This window comes from Punica granatum, chromosome 6 (genome assembly GCF_007655135.1).
Source record: "Punica granatum isolate Tunisia-2019 chromosome 6, ASM765513v2, whole genome shotgun sequence".
In the NCBI taxonomy this organism is placed as follows: Eukaryota; Viridiplantae; Streptophyta; class Magnoliopsida; order Myrtales; family Lythraceae; genus Punica; species Punica granatum.
In genome coordinates this window covers 18,718,069-18,731,285 of record NC_045132.1, presented here as the reverse complement: position 1 = coordinate 18,731,285, position 13,217 = coordinate 18,718,069, and the positions used below count along the sequence as shown (strand labels likewise).

At 38.7% G+C, this 13,217-nt stretch overlaps 1 protein-coding gene across 3 annotated transcripts; it reads right to left on the bottom strand.

Moving 5' to 3' along the window:
- Positions 1–8,555: 8,555 nt before the first annotated feature.
- On the bottom strand, positions 8,556–11,395 carry LOC116210514. Of its 3 annotated transcripts, XM_031544398.1 has the most exons (4): positions 10,688–11,395; positions 10,312–10,360; positions 9,971–10,039; positions 8,556–9,725 (listed from the first exon to the last, which is right to left on the bottom strand). In XM_031544398.1, the coding sequence occupies exon 4, from the start codon at positions 9,601–9,603 to the stop codon at positions 8,650–8,652; it is 954 nt and encodes a 317-aa protein (XP_031400258.1). In that variant the 5' UTR covers positions 9,604–9,725; positions 9,971–10,039; positions 10,312–10,360; positions 10,688–11,395; the 3' UTR covers positions 8,556–8,649. The 3 variants fall into 3 exon arrangements, with proteins under 3 accessions (XP_031400258.1, XP_031400259.1, XP_031400260.1); XM_031544399.1 differs by having other exon boundaries at positions 10,312–11,395; XM_031544400.1 differs by having other exon boundaries at positions 9,971–10,360.
- Positions 11,396–13,217: the final 1,822 nt, after the last annotated feature.

The window sequence follows — 13,217 nt, the reverse complement described above, 5'->3', positions numbered from 1 at the left end:
TGTTTCATTGGCATTGTCAGCGCGGTTTTTCAGCGTACTATTTCACTCGATGGTCCAAATGTTGCCCATTTCAAGAAATGTAGCAGACGTAATGGTCAGGCACTGGTGCCAAGTGCCATCATATTGATACAGGGACGTGATGGAGGGGTGTTGGTGTCCACATCGAATCCCCTAACGATGCTGTCAGAGGGAGGCGAAGGCGGCAGTGACACTCGAGGGGTGAGCTGCCACCCAGGCAACGCAGAGGCAGTGGCCAGTGCTGGTCCGCCCGAGCTCCAGATCGTTGGTCGTCACAGCAGCATGGTTTCGACGGTCAGTCTCAGGCACATGGGTGCCGCTCATATCGACTTGTCGTCCGCGTGCTTGATCAGGAAGAGAACGAGAGACCTAGTGAGAGGGAGAGTTAGTGTCGGAGAAGAAGGAGCAGAGCTGGACGGGGCGACGATGAGGCGTTAAGGTGGGGCTAGTGCCGGTCCTTCTCTCCCCCGTTTCCCTTAATTGCAAATAAAAGTGAGGTTGGGGTAAATTTGCAAATTAAAAGAGTGAGGGGTTAATTTTATTTTTTCAAAATCATAATTGTCCATATGTCGCTTTTTCATTGGCAAATCAGGGGTCGCTCGATGCTGTTATCCTTCATGTTGGCATTTGACATTTAAATGGAAAATGTGACGGAAGATGAACGGTAATATGTCATAGTTGAGGCGAAAAATGAAAATGTGTGATTTTTTATGTTAAAAATGAAATGTTATGTCAAAATTGAGATAAATTTTAAAATTAGGAATTATTTGTGTGATTTATTTTTATTTTTATTTATTTTTTGATTTTCAAACTTCTAGAACGGGGCTGTTTTGATTATGTGATTAAAAATTATTTTTGTAAGGATGTTACGTCTATGCCAGGATGATTTTAGTCAAGAATTTCATGCGTAGTTGAGGAGAGGACCAAAACGTTAGACGGAATGGATATTCAGGGACGATTTAGTTGGCAAATTCCTTTGAGGGACCAAAACGTTAGGAATTTGCTCTTTTAAGGACGAAATCATTAACGAACTCTTTTCACATCAAAAATATACGAGCTACGCTCCTTTTTATCTATGCTGCTATATATAAGAGAATGGTTTACCAACCGTCTCACTTCTACATTCCCAAATTACTCTTAGCATTATGTCTCTAAATAATATCAACCACTATATTAAAGATATAATCGTAAATAACTAATAAATAACTATTCACTCTCCCCGTTTTCACTCTTCCATCCTCGTCTCTCTCCCACTTCTCTCTCCCACAGTATTCTCTCATTTATCTCCCTCTTTTTTCTCAATTTGACCGTCCAACCCAATTCCTGTTCAGATTCGGCTAAATGGAGAATTGGAAATTCATTTTATTCAATTTTCTATACTAATATATGTATATTGTTACATTCATTTATTTATAACTCAAACAAATAAGTTGAATAATTTTTTCTGTGTGTAGCGTAGGTAATTGTCGATATTTTTTAATCTTAATAAATAATTTTTCTTTAATTGTTGTTCGCGCGTAGTGCGTGCACATTCCTAGTAAAGCACAATTAATTGGTCATTTACAATGCCTAGCAATACGCTAAATTATAAAACGGCAAATTAAGGAGTAAAAATAAAAAATAACCAAATCAAGCAATGAAAACATTTGACAAATTAATTGGTCACCTCTACTATGGTGGGCGACCCGATTTGGGTGTGGTGACCGCGGACGTGGCCACCCCCGGCCACTTCCCCCTTACTTTTGATTCCGCTCATTTTTCTTTTTAAAATTTTTAAGTTTGTGAAATTATTTTTAATTAAATAAAAGCATGTGGAAGCCACTCATCCAATAATATTGTGCCATGTGACACAGTTAAACTTTACGTCAGCCGTTACTGTTACATTTGACGGAATAATCAACGTCGTGCTAGAATCGCAATTAAACTTGAACATTGCGCTTTTCTTTGCTATTTTTCAAAGTCTATTATGTTTAGGAAAAAGTGCAAAGGTTATGCTTTTTTAGATGATTAACCCATAAATACATCTATCCCCCTGTTGAAAGTTATTTTATTATTCAAGTCATATATATCGGGCTTTTATATTTTTTTTAAAAAAATAGAAAACGAAGCACTTAGACATAAAAATGAAATTCGGGAAAAAAATAGAGAAAACTCTTTTGTAGGTAGACATAAAAACCTGGGCAATTGAAATAATTTTTGAGCTAATTCAAACTGTGATTCTTTCTTCTCGTGTTGTCGAGAGGAGAAGGGAAAAAGAAGAACGAAGAAATGAGAGACGGTTATTTCCCTGGAAGTATTGAAGAGTTATGTCTCTCCAGCCTTTTTTCCTTTTTCTTTTTCTAACTTTTTATTTAGTGAATATTTATCATAAGTCATCGAATAAAAAGATGAACGGAATATATTTGGTATACATTTGAATGGGGACAAGAGAGGGTTGTTGTTAGGAGAAGAGATAATTATCTTGTAAGCAGAAAGACACTAATTCAAAAAGTTACTAGTTATTACTAATACACTAACACGGACATGAACAGGGAAGGGCTTGCTATGTGGAGAAAAACTACCTCTATTTAGTTATTATTATTAGAGAGAGCATAGTTGAAGAGTAACGTCCTATCATAAATAACCATAGACAAAGTATTAAAAAAACTGGTACAATCCTCGAAGGATAAATTTGAAACTTTGAAATGTGGAGAAACACTTTTAGAGGGATTAATCGCAGTTAGGTTTTTGAAGTGTAAAGTTGTTTGTTATTATGTAAAATGATAATTTTTACCTCTGAATTACGTCAACCGCCTTAGGGATTTGTAGATGGAGATAAACTTTGGTGCTTGTCGTTGAACTGAGGGTGAGTTCACCTGCAATAGGGAAGGATTGTTAGGGTAAGATTTGTACATGAAGATAAATGACATGTTCAGGAAGTAATTTTGAATTTATTTTTATTTACGTCGTAAACAAATGAATCTTATCTCTAAACTTTTTTACCAGAGTGGAGGTGACGATCGAGACGAAGGATCCTTCATTGGATATAAGAAGGTCATCGTCGATTTCAAGTGCAGACTTCCTCCACAACGTGAGTTCAACTTTTTGGTTCATGTTTGTGAAAATAAAAAGATTATTCAGACCTTTGAAGGGAAAATTGTTGTCCTATGTGTGCTGTTTACATAGTTTGATAGTTACTCTATGAGGAAATAATATTGATAATTCAAATAGTACAGACAATGCAGAGATAGCAAGGTAACCAGAACAGAGAGAAAAAATTGAGAGAGAACACACAAAACTTGCTTCATTCATTAACTGCAAGTCTACACACTTGTTACACAGAATAACTGAAACATAAAGGCAAAAATAATTGTCACTACACCTGGTAACTACCTAATACACATGTTCAACTCTCCTACAAAACAGGAACTAAAAAACAACTAAAAGATAAACACATGTAACTTGTTCTCTCCTGCAGAACACAACACACTACACTGATTTGCCTTCTGCAGAACATCACACAGCACTGATCCATTTCCAACATTCTCCTCCTTAATCAGAGGCTGCTACAAACTCCAATTTGCCTCCTAAGCCACTCAAACCTGTTAACTGAAAATGCTTTGGTAAAGATATTAGCCAACTGGTCTTCTGTCTTGCAATAAACTAGCTTTATATCTCCAGCTTCCTGCACTTCCCTCAGGTAGAAAAACTTCACTTTAACATGCTTAGTCTTACCATGAAATACTGGGTTTTGTGAAATAGCCAGAGTGGCCTGATTGTCCACAAATATCTGAGTCTATTCTTTTTGTTGAAATCCCAAGTCCATCAGTAGTTTTCTCAGCCAAATAGCCTGATTAGCTGCAGCAGTAGCAGCCATGAACTCGGCTTCTGCAGTAGACTGTGCTACGACCTCTTGCTTCTTTGAGCTCCATGAAAAATACCCTGAGCCAAGAGTGAAACAATACCCAGATGTGCTCCTCATGTCATCCACACAACCAGCCCAATCACTGTCAGCAAATCCATTAAGCTTTAACTGGTTTCCCTTAGTGAACTTTATTCCAAAAGTAGCAGTGCCCTTAAGATACCTCACAACCCTTTTTGCTGCAATCATATGCAATTGACTTGCACAATTCATGAATCTCGAGAGAACACTTACTGCAAACATAATATCTGGCCTTGTTGCAGTTAAGTACTTAAGACAACCAATTAGACTTCTATAGGCTGTAGCATCAATAGCTTCTGCACCATCACCTTTCTGCAATTTCTCTTTTAAGTTCATTGGAGTGCTTGCACTTCTACACTCTTCCATCCCAAATCTCTTCAATATTTCCTTCAAATACTTCCTTTGGCAAACAAACACTCCATGGTCTCTCTGATGAATCTCCATGCCCAAGAAAAATGCCATTTCTCCCAGATCTGTCATTTCAAACTTCTTCATCAGATCAACCTTCAGTTTTTCAACTTGATGCCCATTATTTCCAGTCACCAGTAAGTCATCTACATAAAGTGACAAAACTACAACATTCATTCCTTCCTTCTTTACATAAAGAGTGAACTCACTCAGGCTTCTTTCAAAACCCAAATTCTGCAGATAGCCATCAATATTGATGTACCAAGCCCTTGGTGCTTGTTTCAAGCCATACAAGGCCTTTATAAGTCTGTATACTTTGTCTCCAACACCCTTAACAGCAAATCCTTCTGGTTGCTCCACATATATCTCCTCCTCGAGCACTCCATTTAAAAATGCTGACTTCACATCTAGTTGGAAGATTTTCCAACTCTTCTGTGCTGCAATGGCAAGCAGCAACCTAATAGTATCCAGCCTTGCTACTGGAGCAAAGGTCTCAGAGTAGTCAATTCCCCACACTTGTGCATAGCCCTTCACAACTAATCTAGCCTTGAGCTTGTTCACAGAACCATCAGGGTTCAATTTGGTTCTGTAAACCCACTTTACTCCTATAACCTTCCTGTCTGGAGGCCTATCTGTCAATTGCCAAGTCCCATTCTTCTCAATCATCATCATTTCTTCTTTCATAGCCTCAATCCACTTCTGATCTTCATAAGCTTCTTCAAAATTTGCAGGTTCAAAGATTGCAACATTGCTCCTCTGATAGATTTCAGCTAAAGGCCTGGTTCCCCTTACTGGTTCATCATCTATCATCTCATCAATCCAGTCATTTGCACTGACTGGAACTTCTGGTTGCTGTGGAGAACTAACTGATGACTTCACTTGATTCTCGTTGTTCCAGCTCCATTTTTCTTCCTCCAAAAACACCACATCTCTACTCACAATCACTCTGTCAGTTTGAGGTTGAAAAACTCGATAACCTTTAGACTGCAGGCTATAGCCAACAAAAATTCCTGGCTCAGACTTCTCATCCAACTTACTTCTTTTTGTCTGTGGAACATGAGAATAACACAAGCATCCAAACACTCTAAGATTCTTCACCACAGGTTTAACACCATACCATGCCTCATAGGGTGTTTTACCTTCCACAGCCTTAGTTGGAAGTCTATTGAGCAGAAATACAGCAGTATTTGCTGCCTCTGCCCAGAACCTTTTAGGTAGATCTTTCTCGTGCATGAGACACCTAGCCATCTCCATGATGCTCCTATTTTTCCTTTCACTCACCCCATTTTGTTGAGGTGAATAAGGGACAGTAAACTAGTGCTCAATCCCAGCAACTTCACACACAGTCCTGAACTTACCAGATGTGAATTCAGTCCCATTATCTGATCTTAACTTCATTATTTTTCTGCCACATTGATTCTCAACATAGCTCTTAAACTTTTCAAACACTTCAGCCACCTCGGTTTTTGCTTTCAGAAAGAAAATCCAGCTCATCCTACTCATATCATCCACGAAAATTAGAAAATACCTGCTGCCACTTAAGGAGGCTTCAGACATTGGTCCACAGACATCTGTGTGAACCAGTGCTAGCTTCTCAGTTGCTCTCCAGTTGGATCCTTTGAATGGCAATCTGTTTTGCTTGCCAAGAAGACAAACCTTGCAGGTTGAATCTTTCTCCTCCAGTACTGGTAGCCCATCTGTCATTTCCTGCCTTTGCATAAGAATCAGGCCTTTGTAATTGAAGTGGCCTAGCCTTTTGTGCCATAATTCTGGAGCAACCTCTTCTGTTCTCATGGCCAAATGCTCCTTTTTCAATGGATCAAGGGAGAAGCACTTACCCTTCATAGGAACTTTAAACAACTCCTGGCCCTTTGAGTCTGTGATCAAGCAGCACTCACCTTCAAAAACAACCTTATATCCTTTGCTCAGTAACTGACTCACACTCAGGAGATTCTGATCGATTTCAGGAACATAAAGAACATCAGAGATTACTCTTGCACCTGAGTTACTCCCTATGACAATATCTCCTTTTCCCTCCACTGAAATATATTCACCATTTCCAATCCTCACACGAGACTTAACAGTGGAATCTAGCTCCTGAAACAGGCTTTTGTTACTCGACATATGGTTTGTGCAACCACTGTCTATGAGCCAACCATCTCTTGCTCCAGTTGTATTGAAGCAAGAAGCAACAAAAAGTTGCTCAACCTCCTGATTATCTGCCACCTGAGCTTCTCTTCCTTGCTTCTGACCACCTTCTTTGCAGATTTTCTCGATATGCCCTAGCTTATGACACCTTCTACACTTTATATTTGGTTTTCTCCAGCACCTAAAAGAAGGGTGTCCTTTCTTCCCACAGTGTTGGCAGGAAGAATAACTAGCATTCTGCTTTCCTTTTCTTTCTGATCAGCTCCACTGCAACTTCTTTCCCTTGTTTGTGCTTTTGAATCTTCTGCATTTCCCTTTTGATTATACCACTTCTTTCCTGTCCCACCAGCATTAATCTTCAATTTAGCTTGTAATGCTCCCTCTAGAGACCCTTTACATCGCAACATTCTTCTTTGCTCCTGTGCTTGTAGAGCGCTTAGCAACTCAGCCAACTTAATGTCTGACAGATCTTTGGTGTTTTCCAAAGAAGCTATAGTTGCTTCAAATTTTTCTGGCAAAGACGGCAAAATTTTCTGCACAAGTCTCTCATCCTTCATCTCTGACCCAAGAACCCTGATTTTATTTGCTATATTTATCAACTTTTCAGAATATTCCTTCACAGACTCACTCTCATCCATCTGCTGCCTTTCAAACTCTCTCATTAAATTCAACACTTTCATGCCTCGAACCTTCTCATCTCCTTCATATTCAGTTTTAAGAAAATCCCAAATTTCCTTTGCAGAACCAAGTCTCATGATTCTAGTAAAAATAGTAGGAGAAATTGCAGCATACAGACATGACCTTGCCTTAGCTTTTCTGTTGGTTCTCTCCTTGTGATACCTGATCTGATTCATGGTTGGGTTGTCGGGAAGAGATGCTACTTCATAATCCTGCTCTACTGCTTCCCACAAATCACTGCCCTCCATGTAGGCTGCCATCTTTACAGCCCATGCTTGGTAGTTCTCCCCATCAAATACCGGTGGTGCTATGGCAGACATGCTACTCGAACCTGCCTCCATCTTATGCTGACTGGAAAGAGACTTACTCAAAGCTTACACGACTTTCAAGTAACTAGGATCACTCACAAATCTCTCAAACACTCATTCACAGGTCCCTCAAGATCATTTACGGCTCTGATACCACTGATAATTCAAATAGTACAGACAATGCAGAGATAGCAAGGTAACCAGAACAGAGAGAAAAAATTGAGAGAGAACACACAAAACTTGCTTCATTCATTAACTGCAAGTCTACACACTTGTTACACAGAATAACTAAAACATAAAGGACAGAAAAATAACTGTCACTACACCTGGTAACTACCTAATACACATGTTCAACTCTCCTACAAAACAGGAACTAAAAAACAACTAAAAGATAAACACATGTAACTTGTTCTCTCCTGCAGAACACAACACACTACACTGATTTGCCTTCTGCAGAACATCACACAGCACTGATCCATTTCCAACAAATATGGAAGTCAGATAGAGAAAAATTATTTAAAGGAAATTCAGTAATTTTCGCAGATTAATTTAGAAATAACACGAGAAATTACCTATTAAAATAGTTCTCTCTCCCACTCTTCCTTCCAGTTGCTGCAGGGAAGCAAATTCGAAGTGGTTCTTTGGAATTCTGATGGAAGATTCGTTCACTTCGATGATGGATGTTGAGAGAAGGAATGATGCCTTAGAATTGCAATCGATTGGTCGATAATTGTCATTTGCAGGTACGACCTTGATATTTGTAATGTTGAAGACCTTTTTCCCTCACGTAATAGTGGCTTGAATATGTTGTTGAGGTTTTTCCCTACAGTAGCATAAATTGTTTTAGCCTATTTTTTGAAGAAATAATATTAGTATACATAATTTGGCGAAAAAGTTTAAATGATTGTAGTAGATGTTTAATTAAGGAGATCGATACCTGTTCGTCGAGTAAAATCTTTTCGATGTAGAATTGATCTGCTTCATTTTGAATGTTGAAGACATCCCATATTAATAGCAAGGAAAGAAAAATGGTTCGTATTTGAAAACTTTAATTTGGATTGGAAAACGATATCCTACTCGGTAATTATGAGCTCGATATCGGGGTCCCCCTGTATGAATAGAAGGTAGAATTGTCATTCTGCCAATACTATCACTCGTGAGGTCTCCTTACTTAATTACATATCTTAATCCATCGTACAACTCTGCACGTAGCTTTTTGTGATTGTTCAGGATCCAATTCAGTCTTCCTTCCTCAATATAAGCATAAGCATCAACCAAGAACTGTTGAAGTAGACGGCCAGCTTTCAACAAAGTTTGTGCCTCTTCGGATCTCTGTTGCAGGCAGAAAGCATAGTATTGCCTCACTGTAACAGTCTGCTGCTTATACCTCTTTCCCGTTTCAGGATTGTGATGACTTGCTCCTAGTCTGAAGCCATCTTCCCGGTATGGAAATAACAAAGGATACTGTAACGTCATGAAGCTTGGATGCAACTTGGTTATTCTTTGGAGTCTGCCAGACTTGTGTTCCACAATTATATCACGGCGAGTCTCTTCATCGGATGGTTTGCCAACAATAAGTGCAGCAACTTCTGAGCAAGAAGGAAGGTTATACTGCCTACCATCAGTATACCTATTACCAATCAATCGGTGTTTAAGTTCTCGAGCTTCATTATCACGAAATTTATCTCTAGCCATCCTAAAAGACTGCACTAAGACATTATGCTCATCCAACATCTCTAGAAGCCCTCTCATAAAGTCCTCGTCAAGTGAGCTTTGACGATCCACGCTTCGCAAGTCTGCCAACCTGTTTGCAATCTCATTTTCGGTATCATGTATGTATAACTGTGCAAATTGAGCCTTCCCACCATCCAAAGTGGCCAAAGAGCCAAGAAGGTGGCAATGCTGGCCATTCACGCGAAATGGGTAAGGGCCACCACACTTGTTGATTTCGTTGTCGATTTTGCCCCCCATTGATGTAAAAGCAAACGATGCATTATAAATTCTAATGTTATGCCTAAAAGCTGCTGCCTTTCCATGATTGCGATAATCGAGTAATTGTTCCAGTAAAGCAGGAGGTGGTTTCAAAAGCGGGAGTTGGACTCGGCCTTCCATGCAACACATGGAGAATTTTGGATTACTGGGCTTCCAGTTTTTTTGTATCCTCTCCTCACACCAATGAAGAGCCCCACAGAATTCGAAAACACATGTTGGCCTTCCAAAATTCCAAGGTTCGGTAATGAAATCTGTGAAAATTTTAAAGTGAGTCCATTTTAATCATGCAACCAACAATTTTTCAGAAAGGGAATAAGCTGCATGGCAATGTTCTTTCATTGACAGACACAAAGTGCAGGCAATGTAGAAGAAATAATGAATAGAACGAATTTAATTTTTTACTTTAAGAGTATCTCATTCGTAGAGAGGGTGCTTATGCACACTGAGAGAAAATCCTTTAATGAACCAAATAAGTTTCTTTGTTTGGACTACTAACCTTGATGCCGAGACTTTCAGGTTCTGGCTGCAACAGTAGCTGAAGTAGAGATAAACTGCAGACGAGGACCTGCAACCAACAATCTAAATTATAAAAAGAGTCTGAAGAAGTTCTAAGTTGTCCTTTGACTCACAAAATACTCTTTAACATACTTCAAAGAGTGTACATTCTTTTTAACATAAATATTCATGTTTCGTTAATTACAAATAGCTGAGTAAATAGGGAAAGGTGATCTCATAAAATGATTGCCTGAGAATTCTTTCAATGCTGAATCATAATATTTCGCTGTGGATTTTAAGTGCAATCAAATAGAGCTTAAACTGACTGCATGATATTAGCACCTCGCGACATAAGGGCATTTCCCGGTTTCCAATTTCACTATTTCTCAACCTGAAAGATGCAGAAAAATGAGGAAAGCAGTGTATAAGATAATAAGTTTGTAAGATGTTTCTCATACTAACATTGTCTCCCTAAAATTACAAAAAAAAAAAAACAATTTACCAAATGAAAACCATAGACACAGCAAATGAATCCACAAGCTCAAAAGCATCTGTCTCATAGGAAAACCATAAACACCATAAACTTTAGCAGATCTGCAAATGCAAGGAATTCACCAAATTCTTTAAAAAGAAACACCAAAAGCACAGCAAATGCAGAGTCCAGGAGCTCAAATCAGAGGGGAAAAAAACAACAGCAGCAGCGTAGAGAAGTACTTACATGTATCACTAATACCGGGCACTTTGCCTTCCGGGTTTTGTTGATGTTCTGCAAATTTGACTTAAAAAGTACTCAACTTCAGCTCAATGTCCCATCCTCCTATATAGAATAGAATGCTTCACATTCTCTATTGTAAACTTAAGCGTTAGACTGATCATAAATAGACCCGATAACTCATGGGACATGAAGATCGATATTTTTCTTGTCACAGCAAAATGTGAACTTGACGTGGCAGAGGACACGCAGTCCAGAGAGAATGGCATAGGAGGAGGCCCGATGAACTCTATGAAGTCTTTAATTATGGGAGGACCTCTGCGAGGCAATATCAGGAGGCTCTATAATGGGAGAAGCTGTGAGAAGCAGTGGCACGTGTACGGCAGCACCTCCCCAAAATCTTCAATGGCAATCTTCAGTGGCAAGGCCAGCAACTCCCGAAAATCTGCAACGGTAACGGGGGACAACGATAGGGGCACTGCCTGAGATCTTCCATGGAGTCTAAGCATTTTGGGAATTGGAAAGGATGAAGACGGAAGGCGAAGAGGCTCTACGGGGAAGAAAGCAACACCACGAAAAAAGAAGAGGGAAAGGCCAACGTGTATGAGAGGGAAAGGAAATTTGTTTTTTTAAATAAATCGTTCATGTTACCACAACCTGAGGGTTTTCGAGATTTGATCGGGAGCTTAGGATTTTCGAATATAACTCTAAGAACTGCACTCTTCCGCTTTAATATATTTTATATTTGTTTGTCCAGAATCTAACTCTACAAGCGGTTCGCTAAGATCCTCTCTACCACAAGATGCCTACATGGTTTCTGATAAATAAAATGGTGGACGGTAGTGATGGTGTAGAATGGCTTCACGGAAATACCATCACATTAAGAACCGAATTAGAAAAGGTAAGAGAAAAAGCCAAAGTGTGTAACAAGTTAAAGGTAAATCGCAGGTTTTTAATAATACCACACCACTCCATGCTCTAGGAAACAATGGAAGTATGGCTCCTAAAGGTGCTCACAACTCCTTGGGACAGGCCAATGGAACAAACCCAGTCATTAATTAATGGAGATATTCCCTACCGAGAGTGAGGAGGCAGAAGGAGTAGACATCCCTTCGCCCATCATTTGTTTGAAATCCGAACAAAACACATATTTTTTTTCCTTCATATAGAGTAATCTTTTTTTTTTTCACATTAAGATGTCACAATTAGAATCCGTGAAAACACACGAATGAGTTTCTTTAATATAGAATAGTAGATTTATATTACGAAAAAGTTGTTCATAAATTTGTCATTTGGCAGGGAACATGTGGGAGGTAAGAGGTGTAGATAGATGTAACAATTAATAAAAAAAAGAATAATGAAATTGAAAATGCGTTGCATATCGAGAAGGCACCATTGATAGCCTAAGTGCGAAACGCTTGAGGAACTTCACATCTTCTATTGTCGGTATAGATAAGTTTTTTAAAAATAATTAAAATTAAGTGAATTATAAAAAAGAGAATTTTTCATTTGATCTCTAGAAATGCATGATTTAATTGAATGGTCATATTTGATGGAAAAGACACCATTAAACGGAAAGGTCATGCTTCAGAATAATAAGATGTATAAATATAAATATTATTCACTTATATTGAAAGCATAGAATAGAGAATACAAGATTATTTACATATATGGAACGAGTGAAATAGTATCTATAAGGAATGTTCAAATACATTGAAGGATAAAATGAAAATTATGAAAAAATCGAGAAACATATTAATGACTTTCGTAGATATAATAATAATAATAATAATAATAATAATAATAATAGATAATAGTTATAGATTATAGATCATGATTTATGTTTAATTGTACTAGACTCATGGATCTCTTTTGTAATGAAAAAGAAGAAAAAAAAATCTTGATCTGTAACAATTGGTCATAATTTATTGCGTGGACTTAACTGAAAGTATTTCATGGCTTATGAATCAAAAGACCCCATGAGAAAATCCACTATTTTGTTCGTCAAAAGCTTTGGGTCAGATACACGAGAGTTCTCTATAATGACCACATTATCATAACTTTCCTTATTTGTCTATAATATTCCTTGCCCTCGACATTACTTATTCCAAGGAATAACAATGTCGGGGTCCGGACGGTTTTCCCTATATCCCACGATAGCATCTCCTCTTGCCTGCCACCTGCAGTATTCGTCGCACCTGCCATTGTCATCCCTAGAGGCCCTGTAGAGAGCAAAATCGACCTGCCCACCTTCCCATGACACCCCACAATGGAACAGCGTGGTCTTAAAGAAGTTAACCCTGAAACTAAACTCGTACTTTTGGCCTGGCTGGATCACATGGGTCCCGAGGTCATCATCCCTCGATTTGCAATGGATGGTGAAAGTCGCACCACGAGGCAGTTCGTTAAAGACATCGACCCTGATCTTCGGGAATAAGCCAAATATATCGGTATTGGCTGCCACTGCAACAGTCGTTGCTGCCCGCGACACCACCAGACAGAATATCACTACTGAGAGGAAAATGTTCCTTTGTAA

What these genes read in the sequence shown, in the direction of transcription:
- LOC116210514 (XM_031544399.1), bottom strand. Translation starts at nt 9,603, where the DNA reads ATGTGTTGCATGGAAGGCCGAGTCCAACTCCCGCTTTTGAAACCACCT.